This window comes from Nesoenas mayeri (assembly GCF_963082525.1).
Source record: "Nesoenas mayeri genome assembly, chromosome: 2".
In the NCBI taxonomy this organism is placed as follows: Eukaryota; Metazoa; Chordata; class Aves; order Columbiformes; family Columbidae; genus Nesoenas; species Nesoenas mayeri.
In genome coordinates this window covers 49518967-49540369 of record NC_137543.1, presented here as the reverse complement: position 1 = coordinate 49540369, position 21403 = coordinate 49518967, and the positions used below count along the sequence as shown (strand labels likewise).

General features: G+C 42.0%; 1 protein-coding gene across 1 annotated transcript in view; it reads right to left on the bottom strand.

The window, feature by feature from the left end:
* ZNF521 (zinc finger protein 521) overlaps window positions 1–21403 on the bottom strand; it is a gene marked incomplete at its 3' end in the record, with an annotated part of 205054 nt that overhangs the window by 106291 nt on the left and 77360 nt on the right. The window contains exon 5 of the mRNA XM_080364140.1: window positions 1535–4887. Within this exon, the coding sequence (XP_080220266.1) occupies window positions 1535–4887 (3353 nt within the window). The remainder of the gene's footprint in view (window positions 1–1534; window positions 4888–21403) is intronic.

Sequence of the window (21403 nt, the reverse complement as noted above, 5' to 3'; positions counted from 1 at the left end):
GGGAAAGATGACAGAAACAGAAACCAGGATTGCCCTGCATCTGACAGAAACATGCAGCTGGCAATCCTGTACTTCTCATACCTTCGACCTGTGCTCTCCATCCAACAACCTGCTCCTTCCATAAACTCCACACCACATCGCATTCCCAAAGTGTCCCCCACCACAGCACATTTTGAGAACTGGAGATGCAGAAGCCATGAAAGCAGAGGGCCCTTCCCTGGCAGATACCTTCTGCCTCGTACTTCACCTTCGTCTCCCAGATCTGCTTCCCCCTCAATAGCACTCCAGCCCCTGTGCTGCTTCAGTGGCCTTCTCCCAGCCTGTGTCCAGATACGCTCTCAGTAGCTCCACAAATCCTTACCTCTTGGCCCATGTACCCTTATGTATCTCCCTTCCTCCCTCTCTACCTCCCTCCTGCCCTCCAGGTTGCACAACACTGTTGGATGACAGGCTGAGAGATTTCGTACCCAACAGATGGACTCACAAACAGGGAGCGAGGAAGGTGGCGGGAGAGCAGCAGCTCTCTAGCCACAGGGTATCCACACACATTCACAGCAATGGGTTGCACCACGCTTGTACCATTACAGGTCAAGAGCTTTCTTAAAACAAAAGCTAGTATTTCTTATCATTTCTTTGTGCTGTGTTTTTAGGCTTCCTGAACTACAAGAGGTCACTATGCAAGATACCATGCCTAAAATATTAACTCTAAGACATTGTATTGATAATATTTCTGAAGATAAAACAGATTCCCTTCTCTTGGTACATTACCCCTCTATGTTCCCGTATACAGGTGTTATTACTTGGTCACTGGTGACTGAGGAAGTAGATGAGATTTTTCAAGAGTTTTGACCCCCCCCCTTTTTTTTTTCTGAAATATGTATTTACTTTTTAAGTGATGCTGCATGAATGGTATTTCAATCATCAGGTGGTAGGTGTTTCAGTGACATCAGAATGTTGTTCATCACGAAAGGAAAGAGAAACACAACCAGGAACTGCATCCAAAGGACTGATTTCTCAATTTACCTTAGGCTAGCATTGCACTTCTACTTAATCAAAATATGCCATAAGAGGGGAAAACGAATGTCTACAACACAATTTACCAAAAAAACCCCTCAATTTGCTGCTCATAAATATTTTTAAAAAATCCACCCCTTATGCCAGCATTTTGGCTCACTGTATTCTACTCCTCTGTCATTAATGCTCTCTGCCGTAAGCATAACTCCTAGCTGGGGATTCCAACGCATAAGGGAGCTAGGATAAGATTCCAGATCTCAGTTGTGCTGGCATGAAGATAGGTCTCCTCAGTGATGCAGAAGACAATATCCTAGGGAGACTGGAATTAGTCCTATTCCGTACAATTCAATCCAAGATGTAAGGCATATCAAGAAGAAAGAAGTTATTAGGTAATGGCTACGGATGGAAATGTAACATGGTTCAGCCTAAGCGTTTCATGACAAGTGACAAGACAGCTTGAAAAAAGTGGGATATTTTCCAAAAGGATGGAAGGTGTCAAGAGCAAAGAAAAAAGGGTTACCTCTTCAGTTTGGGAGGGGCTGATTCTGGGCATTGGAGATACTTGTGGTGTTTTCAGCTGTGTACTGTTGCTGTCTGGAACAAGCTCTCTGTGGATTGACTGAATATGGTTTTGGAGTTCACTTTCTGATTCAAATTTAACATTGCAACTAGAGCATCGAGTCTTCAGTCCCCCTGCCTTGCTTTTGTTCTCAATGGAACTCAAGTTCTCATTTTGGCCCATGCCTTGTCTGTTACTGCTCGAAGGGATGTTGACATTTGGACTACCACTTTTACTGAGATTAACACAGCTAGCACACAGACCATATGGCAGACCGTTGATGTCAAGTTTCACTAAATCCTGTTTTGAGCGGAATTCCTTCAGGCAAGAAGCACACTTGTACAGTTTCTGGAGATGCTGCGCACGTCCTGTGGACTGCACGGCAGAACCGTTTCCAGTTTTCTGCATGTGGAACGTGCCGTGGATTTTCAGTTCCAGTGTGGAGGTCACAGTCTGCATGCACACCACACAGCGGAACCCTGTCAAGGAGTTCCTCAAGTCAGGGTGCATTTGGCAATGCTCTAAAAATTCCTCTTCGCTCTGGAGAGGCATCTTGCAAATCCTGCAGTTTCCAGTGTCCAGGCTCTTACTATGTGTGACCTTATGTTCAGTAAGAGTCAGAAGAGACGGAAACCGCTCGCCACAGATTGGGCACATATAATGTTTCACTGGTCCCAAGTGTGTCTGCATGTGCTCTCGAAGCCCATTTTCAGAGAAGAATGTTCGAGAACACACATTACACTTGTAATTCCCTTTAATGAGTTCAGCCTTTTTCTTTACTATGGCACTTTCTCCAGGTCGAATGTTGTGGTCTCGAAGCTGGTGATTTTGCAGGAGAGTCTCCATAGTATAAGCTGCTCCACAAATGTCACAGCCATACATAGGCTCAGATGTGTCCACATCTTCTTCGCTGCCATCGTGGCTGTTATGGGACTCCTGGCTATTTGTCAACAAGGTCTGGAGTTCCACTTCCTCTTTCTGAACCTGCTCAGATGCCCCATTCGTTCCACAGTTTGGAGTTTTTGTTTCAAAAACACAATGTTTTTCCCTTAAGTGCTTTTCCAGCAAGATGATAGCATGGAAAGCTTTGCTGCAGAACTTGCAGTTGTACTTCTTGCTGTGCGTAGTAATGTGACACTGCAGCTCCACCTCCGTACCAAAGGACTCGCCGCAGAAGATGCACTTGTGTACTTTGCCCTGGTTCTCCAGGTGGTTGTGTTTAACATGAAGCTGTAGGTCAGTCTCATTGCGGAAATCCCAGTTGCAAGACGTACATCTGTACACCTTCTTTTCATTGCTGTGCTTCACAGCCAAGTGTAGCTGAATGGAGACTTTGGAGTCAAAAACCTCTTGGCACAAAGTGCAGCGGAAGAACACAAACGTATGCATGTCCAGTAGGTGTTTCTGCAAGTCATCCACAGAAGTGAACTGCTTGTCACAACTTTCACAGATGTAGTAGGTTGAGGTGATCATGAAATGAATGGTAACATGCTTCAGCAGAGACTCCTGATTTGGAAATTCCTTGTTGCACTGAGGACAGGTCAGTTTTGGCAGGACAGTGTCAAGATGTGTTTTTAAATGAGTCTGAAAACCGTCCAAGGAAGTATACTTAGCACCACACTGATTACAAATATATTCACCTGCAGGACGAGGAGGAGCACCTCCAACTGCCTGCATCATCTTTAAAGAGGTCTGCTCAATGGTTACAGGAGATAAGGGACTCATGGCTCTGGATTTTTTTCCATTGTGGATGTAATTCAGGGCCAAAGGAATGTTCTTATGGTTCTCCTTGATATGCTTGTTCAGTTTAAGAACACTATTAAATATTGGAGAATTTGTACAGTACGAACAAGAATACACTTCCACCACTGGATCTTTTGGGGTTCCAAGCACAGGGGAACCAAAACGGGAACTGCTAAGATCACAGTGGACTTGTCTAATATGCTCTTCCAGAGAAGAATCTGTAAGAAATCCCATGTAGCAATGGGGGCAAAAGAATGCATTACTGTCCTTAGCAGCAGGGTTGGCAAATCCATGAGAACATCGGATGTGTTCCTGAAGTGTGTTGAGGTCGTTGAACACTTCAGAGCAGAAGTTGCACTGGTACACCATGGCAGGCATGGTAGAAACAATCAGTGCTGGGTCCGGAGCTTCGTGGACTTGCTTAAGATGTTCGTTCAGATTGTAGAGAGATGGCAATACCTCCAAACAATACTGACAGATATGGGCTTGTTCGGGTTTATCTAAATGCATAGTTTTCAGGTGTATCTGCAAAACTGCAAGGCTGGAAAATAACTGTTTGTTGCAATAAATGCAGCTATAGGTAACTTTTGGCTGTTTACTCGAAGGACCAGTGATATCTGGCACTTGTTGAGCTGCCCGCTTCCTTCCACGACCTTTGGGTATAGGGGGAGCCGTTTCCACCATGGTTGAACTATCCACCGAGAGATTGGAATCTGGAGTGGTGCTAGAGACTGAGGTGTAGCCCACAGTTACCAAAGACGGGCTGTTGCTGTGGTTGCACGACTCTGGCTGCTGGTGACTGTCCATGTGGCTGTACAGCTCCTCCACAGTATGAAAGTTCTCAGAGCAAATGCTGCATGAATTCTTCTTCTCACCATTATGAGCTTGCTCCATGTGATTCATCAGAGACGTTTCCTCTACAAAGAGTTCATGACAGTAAACACACTGAAGAGCAGATCGGTCTTCATTAGGGGAACACTCGGGGTGACATTCTGCAATGTGCTTTTGAAGATCTTCAGGAAAATCAAAGCCTTCTTCGCACTGACTGCATTTCTGAGTGTCTTTCATTTTCCAGTCCTCCATCCGGGAAGCGGACTGAGAGCCATCCTTGTTCCTCTCGTGGACCTGCATGTGACCGTGCAGCGAACTAGATGACAGGAACCCACGTCTACAAATGGCACACTTATATGGCTTGTTGGACGTATGAGTCTTTAAGTGAATTTTGAGATGATCGCTCCTTGAGAACGCTGCGTCACACTCACTGCAGTGATACTTCTTGTCTCCCGTATGGAGCTTTATGTGGCGGTCCCTGCTCCGTTTATGCTTGAAGAGACGACTGCAATACGTGCATTTGAAAGGGAGCTTGTCACTGTGACTTTGCTCGTGGTGCTTTAAGTAGCTGAGGCGGCTGAACGATTTGTCACAAAACTGGCATGGATAGGGCAACCCTGGGCCTCCTTCCTCTTCACCAAAATCACAACCTTCTCCATGGCTCGGGGAAGTCTGGTCCTTGCTAGAAGGCGATGATGCTGGCCATGAGCAAGTGGGGTCATCCTCAACATCCACTCCATCTGAAATGAGAAAGAAACATGCCCACAAGCTTAATCCCTACAGTTCAAAGGAGACAGCAAAATGCATATAAACAATGCAGAACTAAAACACATTAAACTCAGACTAGGATATTTCTCACACCCGTATTCAACAGCTTTAAGACCACATTTATTTTTATCAGACAGTAAAACATTAAAAGTTATTTAATAACTCTGTGCCTATATTACCTTTTTATTGCTTTTTTATCATTCTTTCTAAGTTGCGGGATATGTATTATACATTGACAACTTTATTAAAATGCAGATTTTAATATATTTAATGTTTCTTTTGTATCCATTGTAAAATGATTTGCATATTATGTGAGCATTGAAGAGTCAAAGAAAAGGAGAAAATATTACAGGAATGATTTAAAATTAATACAGTCAACCCACATGCCTAATATTTAATAAAAAGACGGTCTCTGCTTTGCCACAGGTTCTTTTTTTTCCCTTGAAGTTGCTTCTGAACACAGAAATCTTTTAAAAGCTATTACTGAGAGAGACTTTGGTGTTATTCTAAACAATAATAGGAAAAATTACAGAGGAGGAACAGGACAACAGTATAAACAGTGATGTTTGCCCTAATAAAGTACAACCAGATTTCTCCAGTAACGACACAATCCAGTTACTGAAAGCTGGCAGCTGGACCATTAAATGTTCAAAACAAACTAACAAACCAACAGCCAGGATCAAGGAAAATGAGAAAATTCCAAAAGAGTCAGATGTGAACAGCATTTTTTTTCCTTTTTAAGTTCAAGAGGTGTCCCACCATTTCTTCCTTTTTGCAAAGGCCTCAGCCAGCTGAACTTCCTCAGGCCGGCAGAGCCTGTACTGTGAGGTGAGCACAGACAAAGCAACTTGTAAAAAACTCGGAACAGGAAAAATGATAAACAGTTATGGTAAAAGCTGAAAGATTTATGAGCAACAAGGAAAACACAAAACAGAAATGCTAGCCAGATAATAAACTGAACTAGTTATCCATGATATTACCTCATCTCTAGACAGGGCAAGTTGTAACCATTCCTTTCAACAGATGTGCTCTACAGCTTTTGCACCTTCTGTTTTAAATGTAGATTACAATACTGCAATGACGATACTTATCTTAACCTAAAACTTCTTTAAAAATGTTAACCTGAAAGACCGCTCTACTTCTAATAATCTTTCTATTCATTTCCAGGGGCGATGCTTGGGGTTTCTTTTTTTCCTTTTAAAAGTAAAATTGGCTACAGTAATAGTACAGAAAAAGATAGGATAAACCGCTTGAAAAATACCTTTCTTAAGGTATTTTTGCAAAGCACTACGTTTCTTAACACCTTCAGCCTTCTCTCAAGAAACTGACTACACCAACATAAAGGTTAGAGCCGGCCTATATTAAGTAAACAAACTCCAAGCCTGCTTGCTTCAAGGTAACAAGATTTTACTAGATTATCAACCTCTTGCTTATCCACAGGAAACAGATGAGGATTCATTCCTTTCCTGCACCTAGAAACTGATGACAACACCATCTCACTATCAATGCCAGATGGCAACCATCTAACTCTGAGCAAACAACCCAACACCACGGCTGGATGCCTGCCCACTGACACCACGCTTTTCAGGATAAGTTGGAAACTGCACAGGTTTTTATCCTCTTGTTCACGTCTTGAAGAGGAGGCTTTCACAAATTACACACACCTTTTGCACACACACACAAATATAAATCTGTATTTACCTACGTACGAATCTGCACTAATGGCGTATAATTAAAGAACAAAACCAAACCCCAGCCCAAGTGCCATGTCTTTGAAATCAAAACAAAGGTGTTTGTTTTTAAGATAAAAACTGAAAAATAAAAATCAGCCATTCCAACAAAGTACTACCATCTGCTAAGTCGCTTCCCAATGTACTCACGCAAAGTTACTCATTGTCATACATACTAAACCATATCAGCCAGGTGAGTTTTTAAGCTGGTACATTAATGACTGCAATATTTACAGGAGATTTTTCATGTAAATCTGTGTACTGCCCTTTCAAATTTCTGGCTTTGACACTAAAACTGGAAATGAACAAAACGGTGGAACAACTATTTACAGAAAAATATGTTAATTTTTTCTACATTTATTTTAAATTATTTTAAAATTCTATTTTAAATTATTTAATTATATTAAATATATTAAATTATATTAATATATTTTATATAAAATATAGTTAATATTATAGTATATTATTTAATTATTTGAATTATATTTTAAATTTCTACAATTATATTAAATGAATATTTTCATCCAGGTCTTTTAAGTGGAAAAACCTTTTGTCCCTTAAAAATGAAATGTATTTCTGACATACGACCGCTGCTGGCAGACAAACAGGAATGTATGTCAAGCAACTGAGTGAAGAAAAATAGTCTGTGACTGCCTAGGCAACATATTTTGTAACCAAATTTAGTATTAAAATGTATATCCTACACAGAAATGATATATTATTGTATAACTGTTTAGAGGGATATATAGTAAGTGTTATAAATAGTGTACCATCACTGACAGGGTAGTAAATCACTTCCTTTTTGTGGCCACCGCCTGCCCGGCTTTACCTACTACACAACTATTCCCCCTGGCTCATGGATCTCAGCGGGCTGTCGGGCTGGCAGCAGGGTCAGGATCAAGCGCTGAGTGTGACCACAGTGTAACCACTGGAAGCCCCTTTCCACCCTTCAATTCTCCTTGTTTGCTCAGGGGTCTCTCCTTTAGCTTTTATAGAAGGTAAAGGACATGGAGGGCGAATAGCGTAACTACAGCACAGAGATGGTTCTTGCTTTCCAACTGACAAATCTAAATCATAGAATCACAGAATGTCCTGAGTTGGAAAGGACACACAGGGATCATCGAGTCCAACTACTGTCCCTGAATAGGGCACCCCACAGTTCACATCATGTGTCTGAGGGTGTTGTCCAGTCTCTTTTTGAACACTGTCAGGCTTGGGGCCGTGAAACCTCCCCGGGGAGCCTGTTCCAGTGCTCTACCACCCTCTCGGTGAAGAACCTTTTCCTAACATCCAATCTAAACCCCCGCTGCGTGTCACTTTGCTGTGTTTTTTTATTTGTTTTAATCCAAGCCTATAATAATTCTGCAGAGTAATTGTCTTTGGGCAGAAAGGAGAAGAGCAAACCACTTACAAGTCCGACTTGTGTCCTTTTAACTCTCAATGTTAAACTTTCTCAATCTCCCAGAGCTCCAGAAGCACCAGCAAGGCAGGGGGGTGGAATTCCACACAGTAGAGGACAACAGGATTTTCCTGAGGACGAGCGCAACACCGTGGCCAACATGTTTTCCTGGCTTCCACTGCCCTGCGGAAGGAGGGCCCTGGGCTGCACCCACATGCAGGGCTCCCAGGGTCAGGCCCCTTGGCTGATGGTGGCCTGCAGAAGGACTTCTGAAACCTTCCTCTGTGACAAGGGAAATATCTTGCTGCAGTGACTTGCACTGCATGGGTTCCAGCTTGAACGCTGGGAACATTGTGTGCGATGGACTAAACACCAGGTGAGCTCAGTGGCTTCCTCAGAACGGACAGTGATCAAGGAGGAAACCCAAACTAAGGGTAACTACTGCTACAGCAGGACATGAATGACGGCACTGCCTGTCCTGCTGTCTCCCCACCCTTCCCCACAAAGATGCTGTCCCATAAAATCAACGTGCAACCATTAAAAGCATCTCCTTCAAAATAGCAGAGATCCATGGCTTGCTAGCACTGAGGCTACCCCATGTGCGCTGGTGCGAGGCGAGCAGAGCTGGGCACTCATAGCCATGATGGAGGAGCTCCAGGGAAGGTCACCGTAGTCACCAAGAGGCTCAGGATGGGACTCCACTCCTGCTTTCCATTGGGCTCTTCCCACAGAGTTTGGGGTACGGTTTGACCTGTTGTCAGGATAAATGACTTCAAACTCCTTTTTCCTGATCACTCTCATAGTAAATACAACCAGTTTGCTGCTACTCTGCGTACAGCCACCTGTATATAAATCTGCAGACACCTACCCCGAGCTACGTCAACATTACAAACACCGATTTTTAATGTTATAACAAGCTGCTTAAAAATACTCTGGATCAAATTCATATGCACACACACAAGACCCCAGCAGTGGCACACATCTATCTGAGGGCAGAATAGGGCTCCAGGTATTCAACAGCGTTTGTGGAGTTTTAAAATATATTTTCTCTATCGACTTACTTTTTTTCCTTCAGCAGTCACTAAGTGCTACTTACTGTAAATGCCTTTTTTGTGTTATGGCAAGTATTCTGAGTTTCAATGTGATGCACTTAACATGTCCATGTAAATTTTTAATTTTTGGAACCAGTCACTTCACACTCGCTGACTCTTAAGAAAGCTCTAGCACTCACAACCAAAAAACTTTGCTGGAAATCAGCTACAAGGCCTGAAAGTCTATTTAAAGATGCAAATGTGTGTGAATAGTTAGTGCAGATGTTTTTCTACACCAACTGTACTTGCTGAGTTTCACCATTTCCATAAAGCACATTAAAACAAGTGTGTGAACACTCTGAGATGAAAGTACCAAGCACTCCTGAGACTTCCAGTGGAAAGTAGAGCTGCCTGACTTTTCTCCAAGCAGACAGGAATGCCCATGATTCAGCAGCCTGAGTAAATAAAAGCGGTCCTTATTTCCTAATTTTGCTGGCTGGCCACACTGCAGCAGTCTCTGTGCTGCTGCCAAAGGGGATGCAAAACTGGAACTACACCCAGCAGCTGAAGGACTGTCTTTGTTAGCCAGCCAGGCCTTCCTGACCATCTTCTGGCAACAAAACTCCCGTATCCTGCGAGGAAGACCTCCATCTCAAGCTTGATAGTTCTCTAGTCTGTCTAATAGGACAAAACAACAGATTTTGCCTGGTCTGTGTTGGAGGAGGACAGCTGGAAACTCAGTTAGTAGCAGAGTAACACCTGTTCAGTCATATTTATGGGGGAAAGTGCTCACTAACAGAAAAGTGAAGTAATACCAGAAGGAGTTATACCACGAATGGGGAGGGAGGAAGGGGGAAGCATCGGAGCACAAAAGCACCTCTGTGGAGTTAGCAGCCAGCCACTCATGTGCCAGCCCCAGTAGTCGTGAGGTCTTAAAAGTGATCTTATCCCGAGTGCTGTTGACTGAATTAACAGTACTGCTTCAGAAAAACATTACTTAGTCACCGGGAAGGTTTATGACATATGCATGCTTTGGCTGGAATATGCTTCAGCGCACTTGCTTTATCATGCCTTATTTTTCCGTATGATTCAAATGTGTTTTTGCTGCCACTAGACAAATGGCCACGTTCCTAAAGCACATGTCAGCAAACCTTTATGTGCCATAATACATAAGGTTTCTCTGACAGAATAGAGTTTACAAGTATGAACAAATTAATAATTTCAATACCCAGTAAGCAGCAGTTTTCTATTTTCTCCATTTTGCTGCTCAAGTAACTGGGGCACAGACAAGCTGGAGCGGTTTGCCTCAGGTTACAAATGTAATCTGTGCGAAGAAGGAAACAGAACCCATATCTCCCAGGTCTGAGCCATCCCTGAAAGAAAAATCCTTTCTCCTCCTGAAACACAGAGCTGGCAAAACGCTTAAGCTGTTGGACCTGACCAAAGAGAAAGCCCAGCAGATTAGCCGGACAGACACCCCCCGGGCTCTGGGTCCTGCTGATACGTCCTTGCTACTTTTCCCCCTCAACAGTAATGGCAGACTGGTCACATAACTGTCCCCCAGGACCCCAGCTGAAGTACTGAATAGCAAGGTTTCTTTAACAAGTACAGAATTTATAACAATGGGTTACACAGGACGAGAATAGATACTAAAAATGAGAAAGCAAGTATGCCAGGCAGCAGTACATAAACACATCTACTACATACTGCCACAGGCATATGGATTATGAATGCACATGTATGCATTGAAGTGTTCTGTAGTTATTATTTGTTGTCTCACCACCAGCCAAAGACCCGTTCATATACAATTGTGTACACATATACATGCTCATACACATGTATTGAGAGGGACAGACAATTAATAAATTAGCCTTTGCTAATTTACCAGATGACATGCTACAAGATAGAATTTGAATTGTAAGAAAGGAAGGACTAAATAGGAAGTAGGTAGGTTAGTTAACTGGATGTATGATAGAGCTCCACAGTTTTAAATCTTTGCATTTTTGTGCAGGTAATTGAGTGGAGTGGTTATTATATATCATATAGTTTACTTGTAATGGCCGTTTCAGGTTTTAGTGGTGGACACATTTTATATTATTACCACCACTAATTGTCTGCAGGGCTACCTTGAAAATGAGCTAAGGAATCTTAGGGGAACATGCAGGTGTGAATAAATAGTAAACGAAGAGGTTAGATATTGCTGAAATAAAACAATGTTGTGCTGTGTGCTGCATAGATCTAAATAACTAGAAGATCAAAGGATAGTGTTTAAGTTTTAACATGGTTTCAGTGATGGCCTAATACAGGTCACTGAAACAAACTGTGGTTTTGAAGTTTTTAATAGAATTAGCAGATAGTGCTAGCCTTTAAAGTCATGTTAAATAACATATACATTATTATCTAACATTCTCCATTTACTTTCAATAGAAAAGTACACAGGTTTGGAAAAGCTGCAACTTTAATACAACCATCACATTTTTTTCACATCAGTGACCCCACATTAAACTCACTCATTTGTCTCATAACTTATTAAATGGCTTGAAAACTAATACTCTGTAATGGGCATTCAAAAGAGAAACGTGAACTTTAAAAATTATTTATAATTTACAGATGTTTTTAAAATCTATAAATATTTCAAAACTGTTTTGGGAGCACCAATTAAATGCATTAACAGTTAGATTACTAGGGGAGAAACATACTGGGGTTCCTGACCAACAGAACTGAGACAGCTGGTAGGGAGGTCTCACCATTTTAGATTTCAGAATCAGAAGAAAGGCAGCTCCTAGAAACAACAAATAAGGCACTTTAATACCTCGCAGGAAAAACCTGCTTGCTTTTATAAAATGCCTTTAATGCCTACATAAGTAGTTAACATTCCTGTATTGCTCTCCTAAGGTAACCTAAGCCTCCAGTTCCATTATGTCTTCTTCAGAAGACATATTACTATTACATATGTAGAGAGGAGCATAAATGTTTTCCTTGATTGTTGCTTAAAGTTCATTTGAACAGACGGCGCCCAATGAATTCCATCTTCTACAGCCAAATTAAAGAAAATGTAAGCAGTTCACATTCTGCTCCACCTTTCAAATCATACACAAAACCCAATTTGCAACTAGAAGAAAACAGCTACCCTTCGCTTGTTTGAGGAAGACAGTATTTTGTGCCTCTCTAGGCAAAGAGAAAGAATAAGTAATTTTCCACAGCCCTGTACATATAACTAATGACACTCACCATCCTCAAAGCTCATTATACTGCTTTACATAATTGGGAATCGCATGTCACACAATTAATTTACAGGGGTTGTTTAGTTGTGACTATATAAGCACTAAGCGATTCAAATTAGCTCATTTGTCCACTGCTTAAATGCGACAAACACATTTACACTGTATTTCTTCCGCTGTTAAGTTGCTGTTTCTTTTAGTAGTTGTTTTTGTTTGTTTGTACGGTATGAGTCAGAGACCACCAGGCTTGTTCCATCTGAAGCGAGGGTCGGAAAAAACTCACCCTGAGAATAATTACATTTAGAATCAAGATAATGGGAGAGCAAAAAACCCATTCAAACACTAGCAAACTTGCACATTATAATGATCTCCTAAGAACCTGGATATTAACAACCTCCTGTACTAGAAGTAGTGATTCAGTCAATCAGGTCTTTGCTAGAAAATAATCATTATAATTTGTTGTGCTGATAACAGTATTTGTACTGCCTATTAAGAACAGCAAATTACTAGGGGACAACAGTTCAGGTTCCTCACTGGACTCCAATACCTTCCTCTGCATTCTGCTTTCACTGGGTCGTGCTCTCCCCAGGCAACTTACATGAATAGGACCAGAAACCCTTTCCTTCCAATATTCCCCCGCACTGCAGCTCCTTTTGAAAGCTGCTGAAGTGTACAGAAGCCTCAGAGACAGCAGCCCCAGTAACACAGTCCTACTCATCAAAGCAACTTTCCAGTGGCATACAGGTATTAAAATGAGTGGACTGCTTCTTTCTTTCCCAGGTCACAATATAAGGAGTGTGTCTGAAGTCAGAGAAGCATTGTTCTTTCTCTTCCCTTCCCAAAATCAAATGGTCCAGTGGTTTGGACTCTGAGAGCTGAAGAAGATCCTGCTTCACAGCTGCCTTCCGAATCCCCATTCTCACACAGCCCCAAAAACCCCCTGGGCAGAAGGGCAGGCTGTCAAAACCTGCCCAGCTGGAGGCTCAGACAAAAGATGGAGACCCTGAGCAGGACGTGCAGGCAGCAACCCATGAGATACCAAGCACCACCGTGGGTCCTTATTTGAATATCGCCCTTCTTTCAGTTAATCCATGGTTTAATCATGAATGTCTGCAGGGATTGCTGGGGATGTACCTCACACTCAGCCACCTTCCCTCTTTTTTTATCACGTATGCCTGTCTCTCCTACCTGTGCCTACATTTCAGCCACCCAATTCATTGCTTCATTGCCTCCAGACCACAACAGCAGCAGCAAGACACACTTTGGAGTGGGCTAAACTAGGACAAAGAAAAGAAGGCAATCGGTGGAGAACAAAAAGAAAGGAATAAAAGGTGGGAAGAAAGAAAGAAGAAAATAACTGCATCTGAAAGAAACTCAGGCAAAGGTATCGCAAAATCTTTTACAGGAAATGGGAAGTAAAAGGAAATTAAGATCAAGCGAAAGCAATGCAGGCAGTTAGTGCTTTCAAAAACATATCAGTGCTATTTTACAGTGTGCTAGACTTAAATACAGTAAATAAACACAGAACTGCTTATTTCTTAGAATGACAGAGATGTGGTGGCGGTCTTATTTACACAGGTGAAAACTCCTGGACCTAGATCTGCAAAGGGATTTAGGTGTTTCCAGGAGCCTAAGAAGCAAAGAAAGCAGGATTCATGGGGCTCTGGCGGGGACCAGGAAAAGGTCTGCAACCTCGCAGCTTGGGCACTCAGCTGGGAGAGGGGAGTACTGGGCTCTTTGTACATTAAAGAGGCACTGGATAAAAACAAAAATAAACCTAAGCACAAGTTCCAGACTGCAAGAACCCCTGGACTAAATGAGTGTCCGTCTCAGTAGGTTAACAGTTCCTTCTCAAATGTGCTCCTACCAGTCCTGTGAATAGGGTACTCTTTGCTCCAGCAAGCTCAACTAACATGTAAAGAGACCTACCAAAGACCCTCTGCTCCAAGGCAGGAAACACGGCTTTGAAACCTCTTGGGATGCTGAGGGAACCAAATCAAGGCCTCATGCCATTTAATACTTCACCTACCTGGCCTCTATGAAGAGAAGACAAGAACACAGCACTTCCTACTGAAAGTGCCCACCATGTCCTGGGCTCAGTACAACGCTCTCTGTTCAGCAGGGTGATCAAAGGCAGATACCCAGAAGTGGGTACCCAAATACCCATACTAGAGTGGTTTGCACAGACTGATGCCTGAGAAACTTTTCACAAAAAAAAAATAGGTGCCTACCAAATTGGGCTGAACCCTGAGATGTAGGTTTTGGACAACAATTTCTCTTTAGCTTCTTATAGTCCATCTACATCCCATTATAAGCTCCCTTTGTTTTAGATCTGGCTGTTAGTGCAGATGTGCTGCACAGCTGTTAAAAGTGATGTCCCCAAGCAAAGGTAACCTTGATTTTTAGACTAAGTCAGTGCTCAGAATGGCAGACAAATGCTTACACCCCCACTTGTGCAGCTCAGTCACACTGTGGGCAGTGTCGCAGGAACTTTTTCACTGTAGCCAAAATACTGTGGAAGACAACAGCCCTTTCTCCCTGACCCTTGTTTCCCCAAGTTACTTGAATAGACATAGGGTTGTCTATGCCATGAGACAGGCACAGGATAGTAGGTGTGTGAGGCTTCAACTAACTTACAGCTGGTCCAGCCTGCAAGCCGGACCTAATAAATTTCCCAGTTCAGAATGGTCAGAGGACCAAATTCTACTATGAAGCCATCACATGTAAACTGTTGCAAATGTAAACTGTCACATCTATCTTGCAGAACATGAGTCCCTCTGCATGGAATTCTGCAAGGTAAGAGTTGCATTTTAAATATATATGCTTCATTCAGTCCTTTCATTTAACATAGGTTTATTTGGGTGATTTAATTACGAAAAAGATGGGGAAATTCTTTGCAAAAAGCAGCATTTTCCTTCTCTTCTGTATAATTTCCATTCACCAAGACTGCTGAAACTCGTGATTAACTGTCTGAAATACCGGTCTCTCCAGAAATAAAGAGACCTCCGCTTTGTTAAAGCTTATATCTAAAACAACCCTTTGTAGCTTCCTCAATGTAGAATGGAAGCCCTGTGTGAAATACAGTAAATTAAGCCTTCTGCTGTCAGGGCTGGAAATAAGTATAGAGTAGAACAGTGGCTGGATTTAAAATGATTTTTTTTTTTTATTGGCTTCATTTACATCCTGTCTAAGGTCTTCTGAGCAGCTCAAGGTGTCTTATCTCTGGCTACCAGGGGGTATTTTGCAGTCAAAGCAGTTAACGTACTTTCTCCCTCTCTCTCTCTCTCTTTTTTTTAAGGCCATCTTATCTTATCAGACAGATCTCTTCAGGCTGAGGAGAACCCATACTTATCAGTAGCTGTACACTGTATTGACAGCTCAGTGCTGCTAGGGACAAATGAAAGCTTAGGGTAGAGAAAGATCAGTTAACCTGTTCCACTCTCAGTTTAGACTAATCTTTGGTTTGTCTAACTTCAGGAAACGTTGTATGTCTTTTCTCTGTTTACTTGGACAACAGAGACACACAATCACATCATCAGTTGCTAAATCTGGTGCACAGGTACAGCCACTGTAATAATTCCCAAGGCAGCCTGCCTGTTGACTTGTTACTGCCAGCAGTGCTCTGCTGACCTCCAGCAACTCCTTCTCCAGGTGACCTCAGGGGTGGCAGATCATTCTGGGAGCATCTGAGTGTTCCTGGGATCGCACAGCAAAACAAAAATGAAGGGCTGCACAGACTCACAATTTGTAAACCAACCTTCCCCCAGAGCAAGGAGAAACACACATGCTGAGGGCCAGAAAAGGAAAGTAATCCCACATATGGTCTAAATGGAAGCAATGAGACTGAAGGTGAGCCTAAAGAGCATCCTGCAAGCTTGTTTTTGGATCAGAAGATAAGAATAATGGAGTCATCATAGAATTACAGAATACCAGGTTGGAAGGGACCTTGAGGACCATCTGATCCAACCTTTCTTGGCAAAAGCACAGTCTAGACAAGACGGCCCAGCACTCTGCTGCACCGAATCTTAAAAATGTCCAATATTGGGGAATCCACCACTTCCCTGGGGAGATTATTCCAGTGGCTGATTGTTGTCATTGTGAAAAATTTTCATCTTGTGTCTAATCAGAATCTCCTCAAGAGTAACTGGCACCCATTGCCCCTCATCTTTTCTATGTGGCTCCTTGTAAAAAAGGAATCTCCATCTTCTTTGTAGCCACCCCTTAAATACCTAAACAGTGTGATAAAGTCTCCCCTAAGTCTTCTTTTCTCAAGGTTGGACAAACCCAGTTCTCTCAGCCTTTCCTGCTACGGCGGCTTCCCAGTCCTTTGATCATCTTTGTGGCCCTTCTCTGGACCCTCTCCAGCCCATCCAGATCTTTTTTGCACAGCAGGGACCAAAACTACACACAGTATTCCAGGTGTGGCCTGGCAAGCACTGAGTAGAGTGGGATAATGAGTTCTTTATGTCTGCTGGTGATGCCCTGGCTGATGCAGCCCAGCATCCCATTGACTTTCTTTGCCTCAGCAGCACATTGCTCACTCATACTGAGCCTGGTGTCCACCAGGACCCCCAGGTCTCTCTCCGCAGAGCTGCTCCTCAGCTAGAGAGATCTCAACCTGTGCTGCACTCCTAGATTATGTTTTCCCAGGTGTGAGGTCTTACATTTTTCTTTGTTGAACTTCATAAGGTTATCGTTAGCCCACTCTTCCAGACCTATCCAGGTCTTCCTGCTGTCCCTTCTGAAGTGTCCACTTCCTCACTCAGTTTGGTATCATCAGAAAACTTCATCACGGTACACTTGATCCCATCACTCAGATCAGTTATGCAGATATTAAACAGCGTTGGGCCCAACATCGATCCCCAGGGGACCCCACTTGTGACAGGCTGCCAGTGTGAAAAGGAGACATTTACCACCTCCCTTTGGGTACAGCCTGTCAGTCAGTTCCCCACCCACAGCAGAGACCACTTGTCTACCCTGTAATGCATCAGCTTCTCTAGGAGGAGGCTGTGGGAAACGGTATCAAAAGCCCTGGAGAAACTCAGGTAGACCATGTCCACTGCTCACCCCACATCAACCAAGCAGCTTACTTTGTTGTAGAAGGAGATCAGGTTTGTCAAGTACAAACTGCCCCTGGTGGGTCTGTGCTGGCTTTTCCCAATCATGTGCTTCATCTGACTTGTGACAGCCCCCAGGAGGATTTGTTCCATAACTTTCCCAGGGACTGAAGTGAGACTGATGTACGTATAATTTCCCGGATCCTCCTTTAAACCCTTCTTGTATATGGGGTGACATTAGCCATACTCTGGGACATCTGATTTCCATGACTTCCCAAAAATTATGGAGAGCCACCTTGCAATGCTGTGAAGCAGCAGTTTATTTGGACCTGTCCTTCATATCCTACCAGGGCAAACTTCACAGCATGACACCATTGGTAACTAAGAGTAGCCAGCCCTGATAACTGGTATCTGCAGCTTTCTCACCTCAAAAATAAGAAGATAGAAATGGCAAGATTCCTCTTGTCCTCTGCCTGATGTCACGAACAGTGAACCAGGTCTAAAAGGCATAGCTGCTGTGACTGAAAAATGATTCACCACAATTTGAGGTGAAAAAATACTTAATTGAACATTAAGCCTTGTGTTGGACCTGCTTTCTACTTTTTTATGTTTATTTTTTCTCTCCCTTTTGTGTCCAAACACTACATGAACACTTTTATATTAGTGATAACCCTAGACTTTCCCTGCAGAGAAGGTTCACTATTAATTGTCCATTATCTTGGTGTGTCAGCACAAAGGAGATGGGAAGAAACTCTCATCCAAATGGTTTCACCTCCCTCTCCTGAGAGTGATGCCCTTGTCAGGGCATTAAAGACACGAAAACCTGCCACTTATCAGAACTGTGTTTGAATCGAACTGCTGTCCTTGAAAACAGTAGACACCAGATACCATCAAAATAAGCCACATTAGCAGATCCTGTTCCACTCTGACTTAGGCAACCTTTATAAAGCTCATATACACACCTGTGATTGCATTATGATTAATAACATTATGGCCATGGCTTAAAAAAAAAGAAAGGCATGTTCTTTTTTATTTTATAAGACAATAAGCATATTATAAATAGCAATTGCCGGAATGAAGAAAAGTTGGCCAACATCTATGTTAAGTCTCTAGATGCCATATTAAAATGTGGAAAAGTAGTATGTGCAGATTTTTTGAAAAGAGGTGGTAGTAGAAGGAAGATACATATGACATTTTTTATGAAGCAGTTTGGAAGATTTTGACAGTTTAAATAAGCCTGAGGACACACTTGAATGTAAACTTGTTGCTGAACCAAATAATAACATTTTTTAATTACTTCACACTACCAATTCTTAACAAAACATAATTCAAGCCTATTAAAACGCTGAATTTGCTTGCTAGAATAAAACAATATTTCAAAGAGGTCTTTAGTAGTTCTATTAACCTGCTCAGAAACAAGCCCAACCAAACAACCAACCAACAAGTTAAAAATAACTTAAGTTACATCCACAACTGCAGAGCTGCATTTGTTTTTTTTGGACAATTGATGACTGTCCTCACTTTTCACAATTTGAAGTCACAAAGGGGAGGGAAAAAAAAAAGAAAAAGAAGTTACGCTTTGCTTTTAACAAGTGAACAAGTGTACAAATTAATTCAGAGAGCTGTAATTTTGAAAATTTTCTATGTTTAATGTGCACTGCAGTTAAACTACTTTTTCTGTACAAATTAATTTACTGCATCAGTGATCGATGTTTATGTTTAGGCAATTTTATTTCTCAGTATGGTAAAATTAGACCTAATAGTTGCAACCTGTTATGTCCAATCTGTCACTGAAATTCAAATTGCCTTTTTCCTATTATTCAAGGAGCAATTTGGAGGAATTAAAGCCATCTAAAACCAAAAGACAAACAATTCTCTGTAAGGACTCAATAGCCTGTGTCATCAACCTGCTCTAGAAAGTGGTGGTTCTTTGTTGGCAGAAGTGCTGCTGCCTTTGCTCAGGTTCTGAATGTTTCCAGCCTGGAGAGCCACAAATGGCCCAAGTGTCTGAAGAGACCAAAGCGTTGTGCCACTCCTTTAAGGCAATATAAAGACTATACGTTTTGAGGGAATGGAAGTATCATTAACAGCTAACAGAAAGACCCCTCACTGTATTCTATAATTGTTAACGTTCACAAGTTTTCAATTAGCCGCCCATATATCTACAAAAAACTATTTTGTTCTTCATCTGGGATAAGGTAGTTATTGTCTTGTTCTTGTCCACGAAGTACCCAGCTGCCACCAACTACTATTATTTATTACTTCCAGTACTAAAATGTACCGTTCAAGCTTTGTTTACTACCCTTTGGCTTATTTTTTCTCACTTCAGTGGGATGGCTGTGCTATACAAGCCAGGTTATGTCCTTGCAACACCTGAGGCTTCTTCAGGCCTTCAAGACTCTTACCCAATACTCCAATGTATCTTATCAATACACATCTTGATCATATTTAAATTTCTGGATGGATGCTGTTAGGCTCTTAAAAGCCTAACAACAAGCCTCCTCACAATTAAGCAATAAAAACTGTCCTTTTCCCTCCAGGTATCTACCTTTATCTTCACCTTTATTTTTCTCTGTGTGTTTGTGTATGGGAAGAAGAGATTCATTTTTCACACACACAAATGAATACTTTGCTTTCCGAATATCAGCATGCATGCAAGTTTCTGGTCTTGTTGGAGACAGATGAAATAGAAACAGTGAGATGAGAGATAATGTTGGTTTTGAGGAGATTTTGCATTTTTTTCCAGTCATTTCGGTTTACAGTCTATCTTCTACCACCTCTAAAATTCCAAGTAGGCTAATTTCTTTGCAAGATTGCTCAGTTCATCAAGCTGATGAATAATTTTGCTACTAGGCTGTACTGATTAATGTGAATTAGTCAAGTGATTAATAATTTTACTGTTTTGCAGGACCAAGCTGCCCTAAACGTCTTGGGTTTTGATAGTATTTTACAAGTAGAACTTCCTTAGGTGGATGATGTGTAACTTCCTGGATTCCCGGTGCTCAGCAAAGTGGCATGACCTTACCCCTGGGCTCACTCCTCCATTTTAGTGCCCGTAAACCATTTTCAGATGACAGCATTTGAACTAAGACCCTTGCTTTTTGTCCAGCACTTGGCTATTTCCTCTTCCTCCTCGTTTGTTTCTTTCCCCTGGTTGATGTTATCAGACTTGATGTCAGGCAAAGCATGTCTTTTTGCTGATTCCTATGCAGTTTCTAGAACAAAGACCTGAACTTCTTGGCATCCAGCATAACACAAGTAAAAACATCACCTGCATGGGTTCGGGTATGTATATAACAGTTAAATCATTTGATGCGGGATGGAAAACAGACACTTTATTTCTGCTATTTGATGCTAGAAGTACAGACTATTGTATCCCACGATTATATTTACATGCTTCCTCCTGAAGTGGCCAATGAACCAAATCACTATTTATCATCTATTGTACAAGATTTCCTGACTCTTCTTGTGTTTAGACTCCTGTTTTGCTGATACTGAACTTCACAGTACTGTCAGTCTCCAGAGAAGCATATAAAAGCACAATCTATTTCTAAGACTGAATAGCGGGCTCTGTGTTAGATAATGCATTGGCCGGTAGACTGCACTTTCTTGCTAATTACAGTGGAAGTTTTCTCTTAAAGAACACATGGCACTGCAAACGGCATGGAATCAGCTTGCTTTCTAATTGGAGCTTGCTTTCTAATTCTCTGAGTACCAAGTTTCCCCACAAACACACTCTTCTATATTTGGATACTGGATTTAACCCTCTTAGACAAAATAAGACTTGACACAATTATATATTTATTTGATCTTTTCTAAAGCACCAATTGCAAGCCAAGTAGCATAAAGAGCCGAATGCAAAACAGTAAAAGTAGAAAGCAAAATCTAATAGCATGTTACAATATGCTATACACACAGAATTCAAAGGGGACTTGCCAGCCCCAAAAGATTCAATTCCTGACTAGTTAGACGAAAGAGAAAAACAAAAGGGTAGCAGATGCAAAAACAAAGGTAGGGAGCCCATAAAACAGACATGGATAGGCCAACTGA